Source organism: Varroa destructor, unplaced genomic scaffold (assembly GCF_002443255.2).
Source record: "Varroa destructor unplaced genomic scaffold, Vdes_3.0 BEIS01000002.1, whole genome shotgun sequence".
In the NCBI taxonomy this organism is placed as follows: domain Eukaryota; kingdom Metazoa; phylum Arthropoda; class Arachnida; order Mesostigmata; family Varroidae; genus Varroa; species Varroa destructor.
In genome coordinates this window covers 29,980,801-30,005,831 of record NW_019211455.1, presented here as the reverse complement: position 1 = coordinate 30,005,831, position 25,031 = coordinate 29,980,801, and the positions used below count along the sequence as shown (strand labels likewise).

At 43.2% G+C, this 25,031-nt stretch overlaps 1 protein-coding gene across 4 annotated transcripts in view; it reads right to left on the bottom strand.

Annotated features, from left to right (window-relative positions):
- Positions 1 to 21,034, bottom strand: part of LOC111244813 (protein sax-3-like) — an 87,005-nt gene extending 65,971 nt beyond the window's left edge. For 3 of the 4 annotated variants that reach the window (XR_002671070.2, XM_086979852.1, XM_022792258.2), the window contains exon 1: positions 19,783 to 21,034. Coding sequence is in view for 3 of the 4 variants with exons in the window: in XM_086979852.1 (XP_086835978.1) it covers positions 19,783 to 19,909 (127 nt within the window). In the remaining variant the exon portion in view is untranslated. The remainder of the gene's footprint in view (positions 1 to 19,782) is intronic. The other variant, XM_086979850.1, reaches the window with a different exon arrangement.
- Positions 21,035 to 25,031: the final 3,997 nt, after the last annotated feature.

Sequence of the window (25,031 nt, the reverse complement as noted above, 5' to 3'; positions counted from 1 at the left end):
ACACGGGCGAAGTCCTTCGATGCTTCCAGTCGTTCCTACTTTGGCTGGTTGCCTGTTGCGTGTATCAAACCGTTGCGCTATGTCTCCTTCAACGAAGCTTATTACTTTTCGGCTTCATCGTTGTGATGCTCGTCAACATGATTGCCGCGCCTGCCAATGGCATTACTCGCTAACAGCCGTGAGACTGCGTTACGGGTGTTAAGGTGGTGCTCGACGACGCGAGAGCCATTACATGTTATCGTTGCATGTCCTTCTTCATCGGCGAGATGTCTTTTACCACTATCAGGCCATCTAAAGGCTGTTCGTTGGTCTGCCGCTTGCATCGTCGTCTTATCATCGCGTTTTCCCTATATCCACATCACACCACGTAGCTGCGCTCACGTTAGACGGCAAGCACCAACTCTCTGTTGAGGTGTACTGGAGATATAGGGAGCAAGCAGGCGGTTGAAGTGGCAGGTTTGGGTTTGACACGCCACCGTTAGTCCGGCGCTAGACACTGACGTTGCGAAGAAATCTGTCTAGCAAGGCTAGAGTAGTAATGCAGGTACGTAGACAGGTATACACGAATTGACTACAGAATCATAATCCTCTTATAGTCATAGGCGATAGATGATGGTGACAAGAATGGGGATAAGGAAGAACTGAGGTCGAGATGAAGGGGTGCCTGTTAGTGCGCGGGGTCCTGCTCCGGCAAATCAGCAGAGGCACTTTTTCCTTCGTAGCAGACGAACCTTATCCTTCCTCCCGGCACACGCTACATACCTCTTTCTGTTACCTACGTCCACCCGCCCTGCTGATCAGAGACGATGAGAAGGGGATCTGCGGCTGTTGTAGCCTCAGAAGAGAGTCGCTTCGCTAGCCGCACGCCACTGACGAGCATAGCCGTCGCAAGCGTGACGGGAGCCATGCTGGTACGATGATGACGAGAGCTTCTGTGTAGTTTGTCTGTGTGTGTTACATTTTGATATTACCATCCTACGGACTGCTCGTTCCTGCAAGGTAACTCAGATCGAGCTTCATCTATCCATCCTCTCTTTAAGATTGTGAAAGGCGAATATGCCAGCAACAGCGGCGGTGGCAATGATGACGAATCTTAAATGATGGGAGATGACGACAACTAGCTAGTAGTATGGGAAGTGACGGAAGAGGAAAGTGGAGTAGTGAGTAGGAAATCGAGAATAAAGATGTGTATCCCGCGGACGAGTATGTGCACGGAGAGAGGATTGAGGCAGCAAAACGGGTAGATTTAGCTAGGGATACGCAGAGGAGCTGTATGGCTCTCTGACCCAACAACCAAGCGACGACAACAGTAGTACAGCAGATAATAACTGAGCTGCTGCTGCTTGCCCGTCGTAGAGGCACTGCCGGCTGAGCTGTCCTAGTAGATAACGATCAGGAAGACGAAGACGTTCGAAATATGGCGAGGACGCACGATGTGCACCACTCTCAGCTGCTCCTCTCTTCCTTGTCCGGCGTGCTCGCAGTACGCTCGCATATCGAGAAAGGCAGGCAGGCAGGTAGGTGGCCTAAGCATTTGAAAGAACGCCGACCTCAAGAGGTAGGGATTGGTGGATTTAACAAGCAGAAATATGAGGGATCGGAACGAGCCACGGTCGCGTCAACTGGAGAAGCGATGCAAGTAGTCGTCTTTCTTTTCCTTGTTTTTCATCCTCTGTTCGTATGGGCCAATGACGACGAAAGACGCCACTCGTCACTACGGGGAACCCCCGTCGAGTTCGCATGCCTCTCGCTCCGTTCAGAGTAACAGCATAGGCAGTCTCTCGCTGTTACCATGCGAAATGCAAGGCCAGCCAACCGGCCAGAGATTCGCTGTGGCATTCATATCTCCACTGGGGCGAAACGGCACGACCTAATCTCTGTGTGTCTCTGAAGGGAGACAACCAGTAGGGCCTTCAAGACTACGATACAACGTGCGTACCAAATATAGAGATAGACATATGATATTGCAGACACCCCACCTTCCATCCTCTTAGGCGACACCCTGGACGTTGTCACCAATCCACCCTCCCAGACTACAACGCGCCGAGGAAGATGCTGGAGAACCATGAAGCAGAACTCCGGGAGAGCGGGATTTTTAAAGCCGTGATTGAATCACTCTTCATTGCTTTATGCAAAGTTATCGCCATAACACACGTACATAGACATGTAAGTTCGTGCAGCGAAAGCACTGAACGGCGGGGTTATCTTCGTTGTTTACGGACTTGAAATGGCTTGCATATTTACAGAACACTACATATATATACGAGGATTAAATAAAGTCATAAGTATAGCTCTTTTTAAGAAATCAAGTCACCTTGTGCTATGTCATTTATGCCTTTATGCATTGTCACATATTGTTACGAATGCTCTGAGGTTTTTTAATGACTTGGATAGAACCTTATTATGGCCAGAACAAAATATCTAAATTAAGATGAATATCAGCGTTCATTGCGTAAGGCTTTGTCGTTGCTTTTACATCAATAGAAAAACAAGAATAGAACGAGTCAAAAGAAAATGTTACAGGAACCAAACATTTTATTCCTGCTGGAAAGATGTTCCGACCTCAGCATGCAATAACTAAATTCGTCTGCTAATTTTGCTGGAAAAGCTGGATCGTATGTAAATTAACACGTTAATAAGTAACTATCGCTTAACAGCGGGTAGTACCTACAGGGAAACGTGGATAAGTTAACTGGTTTCTAGCAATTCCTTGAAAGAGTCGTATCTCTTCTCGAATAAAGCGACACCCTTGTGCGCATTGGCAAACTAAATCTGATCCAAACTGTTCCATATTGTTACTCAAGAACAACGAGATCGACGTTAACTAACCTTTTTTTTCGTAAATATGTTACTGCAAATAATATAACCAATAATGTACGGGACACATACCGAAAAGGCGCCAGTAACGGTAAATTAGGACTTGCTTCCTGTGGACTTTACTGGCCTTCCTCTGTTATTTTCTATATATAGCACTATTGGTTGCGCTACTTTGGCTACATGAGTCGCTCGGCGCTTGGGGGTACGACGATGCCAAGCGAGAGAGATCGAAATAGTTACACTGTTAGATCTTCTGAGCTGTTGTGTTTCCAGTTCTTGGTCGATACGCCAGTCTATATGGCCAAGTGTGCAGTCCTAATAAAGACAGATCCAAACTACTCGGGCTACGGAAACAAGAAACTCCACAAGCACAAATTCCCTCTCAAGGAAGCAGTAAGCACAAATCAGGGCACGTGGGTCAGCCCACAAGTTTTTCGATGACTTCTTCTGCATACTTCTCTTTCAAAGTGCTTAATCTGCTAATACGAAAAACTTTATATAATCTCTTAACATCGAGATGTCAAAAAAGTCAAATGATCGATATGCTGCATCTTTTTTTTCTGCACGTTTGTTAACACCAGCTATTTACAAGTAGTTCCTACAATACTACCTTCAAATAGTTCCTTTAACCTCCGGTCCAACCGAAAGGGTGCTCTCTTTTTAAGGACCAATCGCTTTTGTACCGTTTCAAATCTTCGAGCAATCATAATCAAAGAGAAGCCACATCACAGCAGTAATCCTTACGACAACGAAAGAGCAAAGCACGGAAAGTTCGCCCTTTACTTTCATGCTATTGTCTGTTTTGCAGAAGGTACTTGCCCAACCCATGGAGATTTCTCACGCGCCTTCTAGGTCTTAGTCCCTGCACGTCCCACGGGGAAAGTACCCGTTGTAGACCAAGCAGGTTTTTGCTGATAAGCACAAACAAACATGTATAGGGCGAGTATTTTTACTTTGGGAGGGGGCTGCTTTAATCCACAGTTAGTCTACCCCGGCTGTTGCTAAAACTATGCGTCTATCATCACATGGATCGAAGTGACCGGGCACTCCCTGTTTGTTGCGAATTATACCAATGATCATACAGGTAAGGTAGTGTCTAGGCTTTAGATCTTTCAAGGTTCTGAAGGAATAAACTGCAGAAAGCAGTAAACCAGTTCCGGACTAAAGAGACAAAATGAGCGATCAACAGCTTTGGCAGCACTGGTCTTGCTAAACTTACCATCAGTATTGTCTGCCTCGAAAAAGCCTCACAAAATTGCCTGCGATCAGGCAAGATGAGCGTTAGTGGTGAGCACAGATTTGTCATGGTTACTTTTTATTTCTATACTTCTTGCTACTTGGTATATAGTATGGAGCATCCCTATTGGGCTGGGAAAGAAAGATTGCCCATATATTTTCTCACAAAATTCGAACACTAACTCAAAGCATCATACATGCATGTTTACCGCACAGGTTGAGCTCTTCCTAATTCATTTTCCCCTCGAAAGAAAAACTTGGTAGGTGTTTCGTTGCTCTGATAAATTTACATTGGATACAGTGCAGATCTAGACGCCTATATTCGAATGGCCTATTTTTATCATCCAGACACAACGAACAGGTAAATTGCAAGGAGCCTATGGATAAAACGAAGGTCTGTGAACAAGAGCAGAGATCAGCTTAAAAAGTAAGTGATAGCCAGATGTTGTCCTCGAGTAGGCGCTTCGCCCAACAGAAGTGGAAAAATATAACGTAAACAGAATATATGGGTGTCGATTGAGGATGATTGTTTTGCTATGTTCGTTGTTAACAAAGACGCTGAACTAAAATTCAATTGGCTTAGTTACTATTAGCCTAACTCAAGGGAGTTATTAAAAAGGCGTAACAGATGCAATTCTTCCGTATACAAATATTATCGACGGAATAAAAAAAAACAATTGCGGTAAAAACAAATTTTTGCTAATGGTTGTACTACGCATTATTCAAGGTTAAGCCGCTTTGCTTGTCTTAACCAGTTTACGTTAAATCTACCGCAGAACTCACTCCGAAACGAAGATTCCTCTTTCAAATACGCTCCTAGTGACTCTCAGTAAGCGATTTCGTGTCGAGATTAGTTTAAGCCTCTGGAGGTGGCGTGACGCCTAACAGGACTTTGGATACGAGGAGAGACGAACGCGCAATTCAATACGTTCATTGCGATTCCCCACAATCAACCTCATATTTCACACCTTTGCCAAGCGCACTCAGCGCACGCAGCACACACATATAATATCTCATAAAGCTTTAGCCCCTTTGCTATCTTTCGTTGGGGCAATTACAAGATTATACGTTCACACAGGCTGAGTCTATCTCTTGACATGCCTCGTGTGTGCAATTTTGTTTCGTCATGTTGGATTCTCTTGTAGGGCGTCAATCTAAACACATAAATATCGTGTTGCGTCCTTATCCGTCGCTGGTGTCTTTTATCGCTTCATGTCTGCAGCAAGCAAAAAACCCTCGCCTCAATTACAGTGCTATCAAACGTATCACACATTTACAATCAGCGCATCCTTACATAGAAAAGGGAAAGCCCCCGACGCCGTTAGTAGCTTGGCCAACACCGTTTCATTCAGCCTTATATTCTTCCATGACCCCACCTTGTGTCTCGTAGGCCCACGAACTCCACATTCATTCATAAGCTTCCAAATACTCCATCCTTTTCGATTTTCATCGATCATTATATAAGGCTCCTAAGAATCAGCTGCCAAGTAGAAGGCGTTCATACTTGGCAAAAGCGCTCACGGCCCCACACGTCCTTAGATAACTTCATGCTATCTCCTTCTCAACATCTATGTACAATTAGTTTAATGGCTTCATTTCAGGTAGAGAAACAACGGAATCGTATCAATATAATAAACCTCACGACTCTTGCTGGGTTAGGTACATAGGATAAACACATTATAACAATAAATCCAATAGTGATATGAAATCACTTGAGCATATCCATTACATCACGATGGTATCGTGAAGAACCCGCATTCGCATAGGTAAAAATTTTATTTAACTGCAGCATATCGCCATTACATGAGTTGAGTGAAGTATTCAAATGTTGGGTAGCTAATCCTTAATCAAGAACCGAACGTAAAAAAGTATACGTACTTAAAAGTTTCAAGTTGCGAATTACTTTTCTTCATAATGATTAAGCCTCATCTGCTTGGACAGCGAGATACATTCACGAACCGGCATTAAACTGTGTTTTGTTTTATTATAGGTATAATCAATGAAATAGTGAAGTGGTGAAATTGTGATCATAGGGCTGCTGTAAAAGCCGCTTATTGTAAAAACGTGCTACGAGTGCCCAAAAACCCATATGTCCCTTTTTAGTTTTGGCGACTTCCCTCAAATGGCAAATACTTACAGCAGGAATCCAAAAATAGAAATGCCAGTGGATACCAGCGGAAACTTCGTACAAGTTAACCATAAGCATTCAACTTACTAACTTACTTATGGAATACGAATTACGAAGGATTACGACGGTTGCTAATGTCATTAACTTAAACGGTGTCTGAATCGGCTATAGGAAAGGACTGGATAATGGCCTAATAATAATCACCACGTAGACAGTCATGACAGTTTATGCAGCGGTAAGATTAGGTCATAACTTCCGTGTAATTAGACACAGTTCCAGCTTATTAAACCTTATCGATAACTCTCTCACTTCAGTATCAATCACAAGGATATGTTGCAGACCAAGTTACATAAGTTACCACGTTGTTAGATACCTCACTCACCGAATTACCTATGTAATTTTTGCTTCTTAGCCAGATCTCAACTTGAGCCAAACGTTCTGTAAGGAAATTTCCTGTTTGGCAATGAATTTGCTTTTCTTCTGCTCGCAGGGCTGCTGGGACAGCCATTCATTGGGCGAAAATGAGTCGATCCCACTGCCTTACCCCACTGTCGCTTTGCCTTTTCTACAATTTAGGCACACTCATCAACCCTTTCGCCTACTTTCATTTTCAACTCAAGCTTCAACGCCTCACATCATTCGGCTAACTCTCATTCCCCCTTTCTTCTAGCAGTGTCTTACTTATTTTCGACATAATGTCAAGCTCCATAGTGAAAATCGACTTCTTAAACGCAAACCTCCTCCCTACCACTTCGAAGCCTGCGTTTCGCGCAGGGCTTTGCACGAAGTGGCCATCGTGAGGTCTTACCAATAGGAAAAGCTGTAAATGGGTCCATGTGGCAATGGGCAAGGCTTGAACACGCGCCATTTGTGTTTGGAATGCTCTTCGCTTTGGTCCTTGAAAGCGGAGAGACTACATTGTACTGGGTCTGGTAGGCGCTAGAACACCCGCCCCCTAACTCTCAGTGCATGTCGCGCGTCCACAAACACAGCCACTCTGTCTAAAATGGTTCCCCTGAAAAGCGGTAGATATAGCAGAGCGACCCCAAAACAGATAGAATCCTCCGTTTTTCATTTTTACTCTCTCTTCCTTCTTGTTTTGTACGAATCTACATAGACACATACAGACGTATAACACTATATGGTTGCCACGATTGCCAAAACACCAAGCTATGGATGTGCTCTTATGTTCGGCCTACATTGGTCACCGTTGCTCCATTACCTATTGGAGCAAACAGCCTTTCACTTCCCCGTTCCTTTTAACCTTCCCTCAGCTTCTTGCTCGGCGAGGCAACGAACGCCTTCTGTTTCATAAAATACTGTTTTCGGTTTGCTTCTTTGCCGAGAGACTCGCGACTGTAGGCACTTGGTGGGGCTGCATCACGGATGGAGAGAACGGGCTGATGGAGAAGCAGCAGTATGGCTGAAAGTATGAAGCGATTAGGCCCATCCCTGTGAGTGCAAGGGAAAGGGAGCAAAATGGAGAAACAGGACAAGTTTCTGCTACATCGTCATTCTCCCTGTAGCAGCACTCTTTTAAAAAGATAGAACCAGGCTCTCACACCCCGGCCAGGCTCACCCACACACACAGACCCGTGCAGATGCGGATACACATACACAGAGACACAGACACAGAAAAGATGTCGTCGTCAGCTAGTTCCTATCAAAAGACACCGGCCCACGCTCGTAGGATAACAGTTGCCCCCTAATGTAACAACATCAGCGGTGGGAGTAGCAAACGAATGACTCGGCACATCATGGTGAACGTGGTTGGTGAAGGTGATGTTAGACGTTAGATATGGCAGTGAGGTGGTCGCCCTTCATAATAGCTACTGATGCTGCTTCTTTCTCTCGCGTTATCATTCCTCCCTGCCCGTGGGCTGGTCCCGCACGGTCATTGGTGCTGTGGTCCATAGGAACGGCAGAGAAAATACCCGAAGCAGACGGCGCTTACCGTCTCAAACCTTCGACCAATTGACCAACCGAAGCTTGCCCTGTATTATCTACCCACCAGTATCTACTAGCCCAGACCAACAGTCGGAGCTCTTGCTCTTGCTCTTGCTCTCGCTACCTTCCATTTACCCCTCCATCGAATTGCTTAACGCTGAGAGTTAGTATGTCCGTTACAACCATCACCTCCGCCAATTTCGGCACATGTGGCTTCAGCACACCATATAACTTCTTCGCAGATTAAGAGATGAATATAAGCACACAGCCCCAGGCGGTTAAAGATTCATTCATATCCACCCAACGAAACAAGTAAGCGCCCTTCGACCGACTTCACGCCCCCCTTCGTTATTCAATATATTTTAATAAATTAGCGCACGAGTGTATATGAGTACATATGTGAATATCATTATTTATATGCGCATAGATACCTAATTCATCGTATTTTCGCTTAGTATATATATAGTCGAAGTCGGAAAAAGTCAGACCGACAGAAGGTGGAAACGTATAGTCGCACATAACGCCAATCCTATATCAGACTAGCGAGTAGAAGCATCCGTTCGGTGTATCGGACTGCTTCATGGCAGTACAGCCTTTTTACTTCAGATGGATACACCGATTCAAATGCAAACAAGCAGACGCTAGCGTGGAATGCGAGCCATCGGATCAATTCGTTCGTCCGTTACGTGTAATCGTTGAGGCAGTACGGAAAATATTCGTGAGAGAACGTACAAGAAACGATACCGCCGATGGAATAGTATAAATATCGCTTAAAACTGTGTCATCGTTCTGGCGATAATCCGAGATAAAGTCAGAGCTGGCTTAAAGAGTGTTTGGACACGGAATGCAAACTATATTCACAACGCTGATAGCGAATGAAGCGAACTGGTGGTGTCACACACATTCTGTAGAGAAGCGGTTACGCCCTAGCCTCAGAAACTGAACTTTCGATACTGAACTTAGGACGATTACCTCCCGATGCTTAGTCGCTTTTACCTTTGTCTTATATATGTTTTGGCAGGACTGGACGAACCGCCAAGAAAGTTGCTAGAAAATGGCTAATGGTGGCGAACCCATTCAAAATACACAGCGAGACATTTAGCAGGACAGCTTTTATCATGCAGCTAATGATTTGATCGTAGTGAAAAAGACATTGCAGTTTAAATTGCCTAAGACATACTCTAAATACAGAAAGGCACACGCTACTGGATTTGGTCTATAGACGCATATGAATACACGTATAGTTGAAGTTATTAGTATATTATAGTTAGCAAGGGTTTGACCTGATAGATTCGGCAGCCTTGTTCATGGTTATCAGAGCGAACGGATGGGTATACCCACTGCCATTAGCCCCAAGCAGTCGGAAGATCACGATGCTGTTGACTGATAAGCCAAACAGTGAGCATTGACAATCGGCTGGCCTTGCTGATCCATGCTAACTAAATAAACGGAAGCAATCGCATGTACTAAACGATTGAAACTGTGATGACAGCAGGATACGAGTCTATCATCATCAGCACTATTAGGCACGAATACCTTTCTTATAGTAAAAATATTAGCATTACCTACTTGTAGTTGCCCTTCACCCCACCTTATTGCCTTTCTATTCTGTTCTATGAAGTTATAAATCTGCCGATGATTACTCACACTAGAGGGCAAAGGCAAAGTTCGAAAACCAAAAAAGAGTTACATTCGCGAAGTTCGTTACGACAATTATTGGCATGAGCTTTTCAGGAAGACGTTGCATAGAAGTGGATGCGAATGCAGGCAGCGGTATCTTTTGTTTATTATACGCCGTCCTGAAGAGCGATACGTTCGTTCGTTCGTTCGCTTTTGATTTGCTTATGGACACTGTAAAGGAATATGGGGACCTCGAGCGGCGGAACAACTAGATGTACCCAGAAGAAACGCGAGTAGAAAAGAGACGTGGGGAGAAGGCATTCGAAGCACTGCTTGTGGTTTGAAACTGACATGTGTACGTGAGCGGGGTCTTTCTTCTGCTACTATTGTCGCATCGATACTGTGTGACTGCTAATTGTGACTTGTGACATAAATAGAAAAAATATATGCCGACGGATCCTGCCTGTCATCGTCGCGGTCAGTATGTCTAGATTTCTGCTTCCAATGAACAGCTTTTTCTACAAAGAATATTCTGAAATTGCAGTCTGTTTAACATTCTCTTGTAGGTATCCACGGAACCATTCGACGACTGAAAATGCGCAAGCGTAGCTGGTATTGACGCACAGTTGAAGCCGAACGACGTCCGGTTTCGGGAAGGCCTATCGTAGAAACCAGCGTTAAGCACTCTCGCTTATATCGTCGTCATTGTCATCGAAAAGATAAATAGCTTCGTATACCTGCCTCTGACGGCTGTGCACTGGCCATGGATCGAGAGTTTGTACTGGGCGCAAAACGCAGAGGCCCTCGATCAACTAAGAACATCCCAGCCGTTGCTTCAACTCGTGACAACAATCGAGTACCAACTGACTACCGGCAGAGTGGTGCGTGGAGGCACACTGGCCGGGCTCAACTGTACTTGCCGCATTTCACAAAGTTACCCCACTATGGCCTGCGCTGGTGATCCTGTCGCGCAGTCATGTCCCAGTTCCATCCATTGCCTCACGCGAACCTCTCTTCTCCTCTGCCCCTATTCGGCTAGTGCTACGGCATCGTCAACTAAGTGAAAATCGATATTTAATTTTGAGCTACCAGCCGTTGCCGCCATCACCACAGCCACAATGCATGCACACAAACATAGTCATGCATACATCAAGCGAGGGCAATGTACACACTGCTATCTGACTGCAATGTTCTACTTTAGGTCCAGTTAGAAACTGCCGTAGGGCTTTTTGCTACTATCTCTCGGATCTCCAAGGCCCAATTCGAAGTCTCGCAGCATCACCAGGATGTCGAAGAGAGCATCCAAGGGTAAAGTTCCCGAAAAAGGAACCTTGAGCCTAAAAACTGTTTTACTTGTTCGCGTATTTGGTGTTAGCCTAAACGGCTGAGTATTTAACTAACTAAACAAATAAAGAGTTCATCTTATTTCATTGGATTGCTATTGTGTCTGAGACACAACCACTAATTGCTAGTAACTAAGGCTAACAAACATTTGTGGATCTATAAATGACAAACGCATGCGCACACAATGAATTTGTACGCTTTGAAAATAGCTTTTCCAAAGACGGCTTCCTCACGGAGAACGCCTCAAGCTCAAGTTCCAGACAAAATGTCATACTGACAAAACTAATACAAGTTAGAGCACAGGTGCATCGAATGCAAGGTGCTGGTGTCGATCAGCGAACACGGCAAATGTTTGGCGGCAGCCGGGTTTCGGAAATGAATCTCCACTCGAAGAGCAGCCAACTAGCGATAAATTTGCATAAAGAAACGATCTAGTGAATCAGCTCTGCCGTAAGAAGGCCCAACAAGGGAGGCGGGCCACGAGAAAGCACTGCTGCGCTGGGAGCTCGAAACTCGTTAACCCGATTCAGGGCAGACGAGTCGTCGAAGCATTGGAACGGGACAGACGGGCATATACGTGCTTAGCTCAGTGTAAAAAGCGCTAACGAAAGAAGTAACGCCTTGAGAATGGTTCCATATTAAAAAATGGTACCACCCTCTTTGCAAGCAATACCGTTCGACATGTACCGAGCAACCCTAAAAACTGGTTCAGAGGAGAGGCCCCATTGTATCCTGCAGTGTCTGTAAATGTAACAATGAGGACAACTCGTTTAGATAATTTCAGATAGTTCATACTTCTGTTTGCCAATTTTTTCGGTGGTGTTTTGTGGGTAGATAAACTGCTCTATTAGACGACAATTAGAAAAATTCCATAGAATTTTAGAGTCGTTTATTTCTTCTTTGGCATTCTCCGTTGCATTCAATTATTTGTAAGATAGACGTCCTTCTGGGTTAACAAGAGCTAGCATCTGTTGCTTTGCTATTACGCTTTTTATTCGTAACTACTCAGTGCGGCTCTAAAACTATTGCTAAATAGATGCTTCAGGTTTTCAACTGTGGCACTGCCCTTAAGCTTTGCGTCAAGCCGTTATTAATAGAGTTTAGAACACACAGTTGCACACTCTATTTCTGCCGATGTTTCCTGTTTCTACACCTCCTTCTACAATACATTCTCCAGTACCGCTATCGATCTTCATCCAACAAGCATCATAGTCAACGTTAACGCTTTTCAAATTGAAGCCTAGGCACTGTGTGACGAAGAAGGCCTGGTGTTTTCCTCTTCTCTTTTATTGCTAACGTTATCTGATCGGTTACATTAATAGTGTATTGAGCATGAATGGCTAATTCAAATCGGGAGGGGCGAAGGTTTCTAGGACAGTGGGCTCTCAGCAGCAGCATCAGCGACACACTAAAATAAAATGCAGTAGCTAACACATCAGTAGTTCGGTAGTAGACTATAAATATATCCTAATATACATTTTCCCGCTACTGTGTTGCCAGCACGCCTGCCCGGTTTTACAATAAGGGGTCCGCGTTTGTTGATTATACAGCTATCGATAGGATGTCGAATAGAGTGAAGGGAACATTTGGAAAAATCCGAATTGTACAATGCTATATATATATATATATATATATATATATATATATATATAGACTGAGCGCCACATAAGGGCCCGATCGGCTGTTATTACAATGTGATTTGGTTATTGTTGATCGCTTATGAAGTAATTAAGCGGATCCAAAGCAGAAAGTAGGTAAAAAAAAAAAAGAAAAAAGAAACAGATAATTTAGCTGATTTTGTGGCTGAGGCTAACAATTGTGGAAAACACAGCGCAGCGTTATATAATGTTAGACACGGTTGTCATGATCCTTTGCCCATGCGTCGTCTGTACAATATTCATTAAACGTAAACACCTTGTTGTAATGTTATACGGAACGAATGTTTGTTACTGTTTATTTCATGTTTAACACTATGTAGCTGATACAGTTTCTAAGATTAAGTAGATAGGGGGCTTAATTAAAGAAGCAAACAACACAAGCCGTTTTGGTCGTCTAAGGCTCTCCAACGGCTGTCTAACGAGGCCATATGTTACACGCATCGTTTTCTTTACATCGGCCAGTTTGTACACATCGATTTGTAGAAAACGACAAGAACTAGAACGTGCGAATGTAGATGGAGCTATGGAATACATACGATTGGTAGCAACACTAATGTGGCACAGCGGCCAGCCGATAATCATTATCCGTTCATATCCAGCGTAAATTTCCAGATGACAAATGCTCAAAGAAGGGCAATAATTCATCGCAAGATCGGTACTATACAGTGCTATATTTACTACTGAGTGTTCGTCGGCCTATAAAAACGGGACGTTCTCAGAGGCCAAACGCATCAGGCCAAGTAGTCCGTAGCCTCTCAGAAGTGTAGCTGCTACACAGCGGAGAAATGTGCCGCGTCTGCTGTGAAAAGAGATGACTATACAGCTAGGGGACGATGGATGCCCATGGTTTCCCTCTCGGCGGGATTTTGTCCATTCGTTTGCCGTCCGGCTTCATCCACTCGTCATTTTTATATTCTACTCCAGTGGCGAGCTCTAGCCGCGGCTAAATAAGCTATTCGCAGCTTTGGTAGTGGCTTTATGTATACTAGTAGATACTTGTCCCGTCACCATAAGTACGATACGATGGGAAGGGTGAATCCCATTTATTTGTGGGCCCTCAGCTGCCCCTTAGCACATTCACAGCCCACCGCTCCGATACTGGAAGTGAGAGTAGGCATTTGAAGGGCTTTGTGTATTGCTAGCATCATTCCAGATTTTGTATGGTCATATATGTTTTGTGCTCGTATAGGCACGCCCCTTTGTTGGATATTCTTTGCACTTGCTATAAATTTAGGATCCATCCTTACATTTATCCTGCAAATTGACGTATAGGTATTAAAACTTGTGAAACAAAAAAAACTTAGCTGAAATATACGTTTAGAACAAATGAGCAAGGGACAATTACCACACTGCATAGACGAGTTCACCGTAAATAAATAGTTATATTTTATTATGGCAAGATAATTTTCACATGCTTTTCTAGTGGATTTCCTGTCGACAGTAACGTCTGTCGTTCCTTTTCTTCACTCGTTTGAGGCCACGACGCGATCACGCTGTTATGATGTAGGCCATTATATGTGTCAGCTTTACTGATATAACTATATTCGCATCTCTGTATAGCACTCATTCGAAGCGAGCTTGAAAACAGTAGGACAGCCTCGTGTCGCCATCTATTGCCGTACATCGCAACCAACCAACATGAATAATCGAAGGGGCTCGCTGTTGATTGATACGTCATAACATAGTGGCAACATTGCCACTGAGTACCATCAACGAACGAGGTACGTGGACGAGCTGAACTTTGTCGACAAAATGAGATGCGAGACAGACACTAGAAATAAATCTAAATGCTGAACTACGACAGGTAATAGAACAAATGCAAAATTTAAAGATACACGCAGATATTCGCCCAAACAAGCGAATAGCTGGTGTAACATTTAATTACCAAGTTAAGCTTCGTTGATTAACGAGAAAGGACAAACGACGCGGCCAACATTGCTGCCAGGACATGACATTTGCTCATCCGCTATATACATAGTAAACACTGAGCTGAAAGGAGTTCGTGTTGCAACAATGTTAAATTACCACTGTCTGATCAAATCGTTTGCTATGAATTACGTACACCAAAATCTCAGTATTAAGAAGAAATTTTCTTATTAATTGCCGAACGATTCAAACTTGAAGTTTCCATTAAACGATGATACTGGCACAATTTCTTCTACTACCATTTTTTGATCCATTGCATTTTTGATTTGGTCATAGATTTTAGTTTTGTACGGAAGTTCGCTAGCTGATTTACTGGATACTTGCAAATAACTTGAATTCACGTGATGTTGTCTTCACAATGTGTTTGCCCACTAAGCTTAACGAGTTCTATATGGGACGGTCTTGGTACGAAACCTGGTGTGTCGTACACTTCGTTTTACATTAGTAATGAGCCGCCCAAAGCCATGTTGTAAAACTAGGACCAGTGGCAATTATAAATAGTCAGGTTGTGAGGACTGCTAATGACGCTTTTGTCGTAGAAGTCGAAGTATTTGATTTTAGTGGAACAGCCAAACGATTGATCTTTCTAACGAAAAGCTCAGCTTCATTATGCTCGCAGGCGCATTTAAATGTAGAACGTCAAGTGGTCGTCTTTCTGCTTGTTCGTTGCCTTCGTCCGCCGTTATTCATTGTCTTAGCTTTGTTCTTAAAGCCCTCTTGGCTGGTCCACGCTACGACAGGGTGCGGTGGCGTTGTTCCGTTAATCCTTCACGAGAGTTAGCCGTGGACGGATAGCGGAGTCGCTAGCCGAGCCCGCGTGCTCCTTTGTCTTCTTGTCTGGTGGACGTGGTCGCCTGGGAAGCGCAAAAGACAAAGAAAAAGATGACGGTTGCTGCCGGCAGGGCTAGAAAAGCCGAGTAGGAAGCTTATGAAAATTAGAGCCACGAACCCAACCCGCCCGGGACCGTCTTCCTTATTGCTACTGGTCGCTTAACCCTCAGCCGGCATCTTCTCTCCAGTTTCGACCCGAGCGGTGTCGCTGAAGCCACCGGCGTCTACTCAGCTTGTCTAGGCATTCATTGAGACGACGGCTTCAGACAGCCAGAAGCTGATTTAAAGAGCGGGAAACACACGAATAACTTCGGGGGAATAACTTGGCAAGAAGGGACAAACGAGTGATTGGTGGCATGGTCAATTGTGAACAAGAAAGCAGGAGCGCAGGGGGAACACAACATAAGCACAGTTGAGACATAGCTCTTGTTGGTACGTTTTATATGTCGCCTGTTTTCTTTAGCTTAGCAGCCTTTATTCCCACACCTCCGTCCGTTCTTCTGTCGTCGGCGGCCCTTTCGAAGACAAAAGCCCGAGCAGCGCTAACTGGATAGGATTTAGAAACAAGCGAAAGAAAGAGAGTGACTCTGTCTCGCTCGATGCTCACGAAAGCGAGCGAATCAGAAACGAGACGAAAAAAAAGACAAGTCGTCGGCCGGCTACGGTAACAACGTCAGTCCAACCCAGACCCTGACAATCGGCCCTCGATTATTTACTCTCCTCTACTCTGACACTCGTCGGCTCTTTCTGCTCCGCTTGCTCCAAGGATTTGCCCAAACCCAACCGGGCCATCAGTACTAGCAAAGGATGAGATAGAAGAACCGCTTCAATTAACCTAGCTTTCAGTTGCAAGGAAAAAAGGTGTCAATATAATCCACTAATAAGTTTCTCTTCTAAAACATCAAAGTGCGCCAAATTCAGCAGAGCATCGAAAATCGCGAGAATCGTTTTCGAAATAATTGGCCTCTCTCTCTCTCTCTCTCTCTCTCTCTCTCTCTCTCTCTCTCTCTCTCTCTCTCTCTCTCTCTCTCTCTCTCTGAATGATTTGCTAATAATGTATGATATATAAGCATAAATCAATAGAGTTGATTGAGCTTTTTCCAATTAACTGTGGAATAAAAATTAACAGAAACAGTCACGATATTAAGCATTCTATTACGGAATTTATCTTTGTCTATATAATGCACAGGAAAAATACTATACGGCTAATCACATATGTCGTTTACTTGGCGGGGCTTGAATCAATGAGCGTCTCGTTTCGTTAGTATGTTTGTTAGCTATCCAGGTCATCAAAAACTTACATAGCACTACAACTTATCAAGCAATCTATTTAATAGTAAAGTATAACTATACCACTTAAGAATAAAGATACAGCTCTATTAAAATATAAAAATTTTAATACATGGACGTAATTTTCTTTATTGTTGCGTTCCTACTGACGAACGTGTGTACGTCAACGAGAAGCATCTATAGGCGCTGCTCAGTATAGATGATGATTACGGGCTGTTCTGGTACGCGCGTGTGTTCGATATACCTAGTTCTATACGTGTCCTCACAGGATTAAAGAGCGTACATGCGAACAAACAGACATGGCGTATATAGTCCACAGTTGCAAGAGATGATCGGCTAATTCGCGTAAACGATGAGAACGTTTCAGATATCATCTATGGGCGTGATGCACCCGCGTGCATATTTCACACGCTGCCCCTCATCGGCACGTCGTCAGAGATAAGTATAGTGCTTCTGCTACTGGTTCCTATATCGCATTACAACAGACAAATAGATGGATATAGTGTTGAGTATTCCCCCCATCGCTTCTTCTTTTCTAATGTGCATACATATTTGTATATTCACTAGACACGATGCGGCAATGCTATGGATACATATTGGCCACGCGTCGAACCCTCATTTGATCGCCTTGTCTACCGTGGACGACCTCCAAAGCAACTGTGCAAAAAAGATCAGAAAAAAAAATCATTGCACAGTCCTACAATCATATCTGTTTAGCGCTCCGTGTAGTGTAAGCGGCCAAATAAAAACGGTAATACGATTGAGTATAGAGAAACCCTTTTGTAGCAGGGAACCAGTAATATTGGAGTCGAAAGACATGTTTTATATAAACATATACCTTCCTCACCGCCTAGCGCTGCCCCTTACACAATACAAAAACATTGCACCAGGTCAGGTAGATGCCATATCGACCGTGTGAGCCGATTGTCTGCCTGACGGAGTAGAATCCGCTGTACACATATTGCAAATCCCTTGACATAGAATAAAAGAAACTATAGCTGAAACCGACATCTGCACTTTGTTACTGCTTCGTTTAGGCTGTTTACCTCAGAATAAGTGGAACATGTGGAAGATAGTTGACTGGAAAGGACGGAAGGGACGACCTAATCTGTAATATAATGGCTAAGAAGAGTCAAGGTTTCACAATCTTGCCGTGTGGAATTCACATGAGAAAATGATCGCTTGGGTGATTTCGCACAACTTCTAAAGCGCTGTTGCTTTACGAAAGCTTTACTATGTTCTTCTGCTTTTATAAACGAGGCACAGGACAATTGCGGGCAGCTGTCTCATAAGTTCGCGCAATTGTTCGGGTGACCGTTCCGATACTTTAGGTCGTATTTGTACACAGGCAGGAAGGCTCTAGTAACTGCTGTTACAGGATTCCGAAATTGTTAAAACATTTATGTAAGTATATTGATCTGTTTCATAGTATACTGCTTCCACTTGCCATGTTGAAGCTTTTGGCTTAGCTACGATATTTATTAAACATGGTATACAACATATTGTTAACAGCGATTTATGACCGTAACATTTTCTGGTTTTATGATCTATCGTTCAAGTGCACGCAACTCTGTGCGTCAAAAGTCACAAATTTGGAAACAAGGAAGTATAAATATCTGTTTGTGGGGCGCAAGTTCTGTCGCCGCCCAATCAGAAACGAACAACCCAGCTAACGGTGAAAAAAACCCAGTGCTATATCTAATTTACATCACCGAGAATAGCAAGTGGATGGCCCCACAAGCCCATAAACATACTCACAGGGACCCGTCAGCGAGGTTCGACGGCCGATTCCACGCCAATGATGACCCCATGATTAACAATCTATTGATGGACGACGACGTTGTAGAAGTTGACCAGCCGCTTTCTATATCGTGGCTTTCCGTATGGTAGCTAATAGTTAGGGACAGACGAAGGCATACGTTTGCCGTACGTGGCACGCTTCAGCGCGCTTCAGGTGGCAGGATATCTCAAAGGACTCGGCGGCAACTTCGTCTGGCCTGACCCTGCCCCTGCTGTCGTCATTGCGGACGGAACGCGCGATTTAATCTAAGACCTTTCTACTCGCCGAAAAGCCAAATATGATGCGCCAACAACTCGATTGATGTCAATGGGAACATGCAGTGTATGTCTCGGTACATAATGAACGAATTCAGGTACCGGAAAAAGCAGATACGCCATTAGCGAGTAAAATAAACTGTCAAAAAGTATCCTTTATTTCTCAATTGTGTTTTGTCATGATAGTTTATCTTGAAACTTCCGCGATTGCCGTCATATGTGACATGAAACCTTCGGTAATCTAATTCCATTCGGTATATTTTAAATACGGGTATCAAGTCAGTCAGATAAAAAACTCAGCAGATTCACTTAAGCATCATGCCCATCTCGATATTGTTAAGTAGCTAGAGAATCTTTGATAGCGTATACTGTTCTTCTAGTTAGAAGTATACGTACGATTTGTGCCCAGATATCAATTTTTTGTGCTAAATGGGTTTTATATAGTCCATTGGTATATGAGATCGCAGGTTTCCATCGAGCTATCTCAGCATCAAAACATTTACAATTACAACATTTACAACAAATGATAGAGCTGATTTTAAAACTAAAAAGACGTGACTTATGTAGGTGTAAAGAACCGCATATCGAAAGTGCCTAGGCTGTCCAAAGTAGCTTTACCCGTTGCTACACAATATGTAATCGAAAAACCAACAGTAAGAAATTGTTTATTTACGTCGAATAAAACGTCCCTATTTGGATGCCGTCAAGCTAAAATTGTTCTAATCGATAACAGATCAAGGAAAAACGGCTTCAGCCGAAGAACTTTTTGTCCACTCGTACATTTATGTCCATTACTGTTTCTTTTCCCGCACTAATACATCGCCGATCGCCCCGCTAACGTCCACGGATATATAAGACGTACATTTCCAACTCAAGTCCTCTGTAGGTTGAACATGAACTATTCTCAAAACGGTAGTCGATAATATTTACCTTTTGTACGGAGTCCAGCCCATACTGGGGCTAGTAACTGTCCCAGGCACAGAAAAATCAACAATAGCTGTCGCCACAACACCGGCAGATAAACCAACTGCTGAAAGGTGTTCGTTGTTATCCACATGCTAAAGACGTTTATTATATGATCCCGGTGCTCAGATACACTCCCCAGTTGTTCGAAATGTCTCCTCACCGTCGGCCTAACTCATACACTGCCGCTTTCGGCATTGATTCCTATTAGCGTTGTTTAAGACTCTCGCTTGTTCTATTCCTGGCGCTGCAATCTTCAGCACCATTTTGGTACCCCATGCTACCGGAAGATATTGTCCGTCTGTGGTGCAGCTGTAATTCTCCCTGTCGTTCTTAACGGCAAGACAGCATTATCCACAATCCACTTACCATCATCACATCATCACGCACTTGTTCTTGGTACTATCCTCAATAATATCCAATACCGTCAAAATCGCACAGCATCACTAAGGAGTATCCGTAGTCCTCAAGGCTCATCATATTTGGTCCTTGCCAAAAACATTGCTACGCAGCCACGGCACTTACACGATGCAAGAATACATTTGCTTCACAATTTATCCAGTCAGGAAGCAATTACGTTCAGTCTAATCACATACATAGCACCAAATACACAGGTGGGAAGAGCATTAAAGATATCTCTCTATAACCACGTTACATTTTCACACGGACACCATATAGAGAACAATTAGATAATAAGAAAAGGGAGAAAAATATCAGAACATAGTAGTACCCGCCTCAGAGTCGCATCAAAAAACTTTGCACACGGAAAGCATAGCCTTTATTTTCAGGAATTGTTTTGAATTTCGGAGTCTGTTTTCTCACAGCGTCAAGCGCAGAGAAAAGCCTAGTAGGTTGACTCGTGCTATGTTGTCTTTAAAACGTTACAAAACTTATACTAAAGACATCTAATAACCTATTCGAAGGTTATTACTCGACGATGGTTAGGTAATGACAGCGAAATCGTTGGGGCTGCTCTACACTTTATCCCATCATTTCTAAATCAGAATTGATACCTAGAAAGCAGAAGGAGCAGCGTACAATCGTGTATTACCGTTGTGATGCGAAATTTTGTTTTGAGCTAGCTATAAACGACTCCCAACCGGGGCTAGAAAATAACTAGGTGGGCCTATTCATTTAGCCATGAACAAATTATCCGTTGACGGACGGTTGGCGGGCTAGTCAGTACGACTCAGACGCAACCCTCCTCTCCCTACGCTGTTGACAATCCACTCTGACTCGAGAGAGAATGTCTCTCAGAACTCCAGGGGAGAGGACACGATATGTTGGGAGAGGCTTGGACCACGATCAGCGGGGAAGGGTCAGTAAAGGAGAAGGTAGTACCGCGCAGTGGCTGGCTAGTGCCCTATCCAATGGCAGTTTTCGTTGTCTAGTCGTGTTGAGTCCGGTCGAGACTGCAGCTCCTGGTAGTGTGTATTCGCTTGTGATGCCGTCAGGCTCGGTTCGCTCACTGTACTAACACAGAGGCGAGTCGACGGCAGTCGCAGAAGAAAAGGAAAATTGCACGGGCGGCAGCTAGCAGTTAATGTCGATGTACTGGGGGATCGAAAAATCGCTGGAAGCTTCAGTAATATAGTGCAGCGAAGTCGAAACGGATGGAGCGATAATTTCGAACCGGGCAGCGCGGGAGGGGGGGGGGGGGGAGGCAAAAGCTCCAGCGGCGCTAGCGATGGTTCAAAGGGGCATCGGGGGCAAGTTGTGGCTGTAATTAAAAAGCAGCTCCCATAAGAGGTAAACGAATGATTACTTGGGTCAGTTGAGAGGCAGTGGGAAAGTCGACCGAACGACGGACGAGTTCAAAAGCGGATTGCAAGGGGCAGATTAAAGGGAAGCTAGGATAACCTACCCACTGGACGAAGCGTTAGATAAGGTGAAGAGACTTAACTGAGGGTTAACGAGAGAAATCGAGGGCAATACGTAGAAGAAAAATTACCGACCACCCATTCTAAAAAGAGGCGCGCGTTTTACCATCGAGGGCCTTCGGCAGCGAGCTTGAGCCGGATAAACAGAAAAGTTTACCAAAAATTATAGTAGAAGGAAGTAGAGAACAATTAAATGAACAGAAGGACCGGCGGGAATAAACAGCGACCGGTCGGTGAAGGGTCACGCAAAAATGGGTGCTCTCTAGATCCACCAGGAACTTTAGCTTTTCAGTGCAGGTTCAAATCCGAACACTGGATATCCACCCGAATAGTGCAAAGGTTCTTGTTAGTACTTGTATTTAGGTGATGTATACCAGCTAACATTCTAACTCTCAACTTGATTCGACCGTAACGAGATGTGCAATTTTTCGTGCTGCAAAAAATAATATTCTATCGAAAGAAACGACCTCGTGATAAGAAGTGATACGTTTTGGTGGCTATAGCAGGCAAAGTAAAGTTCCCAGGTATGTTTTCTAGTGAACGCCATTCAAAAAGGCAAGCTTCTAGCTTTGAAAAATTAGATGCGAATTTATCGATTTTGCGGGTAAGGAATAGAACTCGTTTTCCCTTTGATCTTCGACCTAGCTTTCGTTAACTGTTCAATGAAAAGACTAATGAAGCCTCTGTATGAAGACGACCTTATTAATATGTATGATGTGAAGAACTTAAAAGATCAAGTTAATTGGCGTGACAAATTGTATCAGTCCTCTATTAATTTTAACATTAATTAATAAAGTCAACCAGCTGTAGTTTACGAAACTGGCCTCAATCATAATAGCCAGAGCTAGCTGCTCAAGCGGTGGAGGCATAACAGTTCGATGCAAGCGTAACTTGTGAGAAAATGACTGACACACTAGCGAAGAAAAAACTCATCTCTACGAGAAGATTGAAGAATCTTTGCAAAAATCTAAAGCCAAAGTACCGTCGCTCATAGCATGCATGAGGCTCTCCCGTTATGGCCAAGATGAAACTTTCCTAATTTTTGACTTAGTCACCCCATACATCGCTTGTATTGACTAACACGGACGCATGCCACTTTCTGTTGTTTTTTCCTAACAGTATTTTGGGTGGATAGTATTTAAATAAAAGTATTTGAATTCAAAATATTCAAGTTAATTACAGGAACGACCAGCGGCTATAACCAGAGAGAGGAACAAGCACGAAAACTGTTTTGCAATGCTGGCGTAGCGCACGATACAAGAGTTTTTTTTTTTTCGAAATTAATCTAAACATGCTACGTTCGTTGGATAATATGTGATTCGTATGATAAGACAATGGTAAGTATGGAACTTAAAACAACCCTGAGGTCTAAGTTTACATTCACAGCTAAGAAAAGCATCGATTAATTTACTCGCGTTTGGCATCCATCTGTGAGAGCCAAAATGAATCTATTCATTGATTACATGTGCATATAAAGCCGTTCCATAACGTGATGCCTATCGACTAATTAAACGTAAATAAAACGTGTTTTTGACTACTGAAGATGCTGACATACTTTTACTCCAATAAACCTATCTAACTTAAGTAAGTCTCACACGGTTGATAAACAACGAAAAAATGATGAATTTTATTACTCTCCCTCGTCAATTAAGGAAGCTCCCTTGGACACAATATCATTTCCTTGCGGTCAGTCTTTGGTTAGTTAAAAAGAACCAGACCTCTAATGTACGCTTAGGGGGGGCCGTTCAAACAGCACGCAGGTGATGAGTTTCTGCAATGGGCAAAATAAAAGTGAAAGTAAATATCGACCTCTGTCGGCGTTTTAAACTGAGTGTAGAAAATGTTATAAGGTTCAACATCCACATGATAACAATATATTTTACACGTATGAAAACTGCCAAATCCTATTTAGGTATATCTTTACCTGATTCAATTTCATACATATAATAAACTAACCGAAGTACAGACGTTAGCTTTTCGAACGTTAAGTAAATTTTGAAAAAAAAAACGTGTATCTTTTCGAAATTGCCTTTTTTTTTTATTGATTGTATAATAGCCCCAAAAAACCACGGAATAAATATTTTGGAAGGAAATGTGTATAGTGCATGAAAAAAAAAAAAGTCTTCTATGTTTATAAGGAGCACGAGACGTTATCGGGCCATATTTATTCGAGCATGAAGGTATCGTTATTCTATATAGAACGGGTTATCGAACATTGTGCGACTATTGAACATTGAACGATGCTAATTTTCTATAATCATGACGATATCAATAGCTAGCTTAGTTCAGTCTCGCTGTTGCTTCATCTTCGTTTTTAGAGGTAGCTGGATAAGAGATCGGGAACAGAGACGATAAAAGCAAAGACCGAGTTTACTAGAACCGCTTGTCCCGACGTGTTACATTGGATCATTACAATAACAGCGAGGCAGAGTTATGGCTATTCTGGTCGAGTAATCTCGGCATGTCTACATGACTTCTTCGAGTTGGTACACTCGCTCTGATTACTGGACTAATTTACAAATATTGGGACAGTACCCAGCGTTGATCCGACGCTGTCCGTTGCATGCCGTTGGTTCGATAGTTCGGTCGGGCCACCATTATTAGCGATCATACACTCCTATTCATATTTAGGACATTAAGCGTCAATACTGCGTCTTGGAACACCGAAATCAAATTAATGGGGTCAATCAAGGATATATATATATATATATATATATATATCAGAAGTTACGGCGCAGAGTAACAAAATGGCAATTTGCTTCTATACTACACATATATCAGCAGTTAATTAAACAAAAAAAAATGGACCATACACGGTATCGGTATCAACCACTGTACCGTCCTTACATGTAGAAATAACAACCCACAAATCGACCTTCTAGATCAGCTCGGGTTCTCAGAGATTGCTCAGGGGTAAATCAGAGGCTATTGTATAACAATGATTATTTGCTATACATTTAGCTACTCTTGTGTAGATTTAATTGGACAAAATTTTTAGCTATGCCCAAGCGAATGTCCCATGCCGACAAACAGTAAGTGATAAGAAGTGGGCTTTTTGATATGTCGGATACACAGTAACATGTTCATAGAGCTTCGAATCTGCCTGAGTTCTTATAGACAAACGCCTGGTTTTGCAACATTTACAAAAAACAAACAGGCAGACAGGTTCTGTATTGCATTTCTACGTTTTACCTCTACATTGGATAGAATGCTCTGCTTATTGCACATCACTGACAAACACAATCAATTTCTCTCCTACGTCCTTTTAACTAGTCAAGTGTTAAACTGAAATACCATCCGTCAACGAAAAACACTTAAAGGTTGTATGCGTTCCAT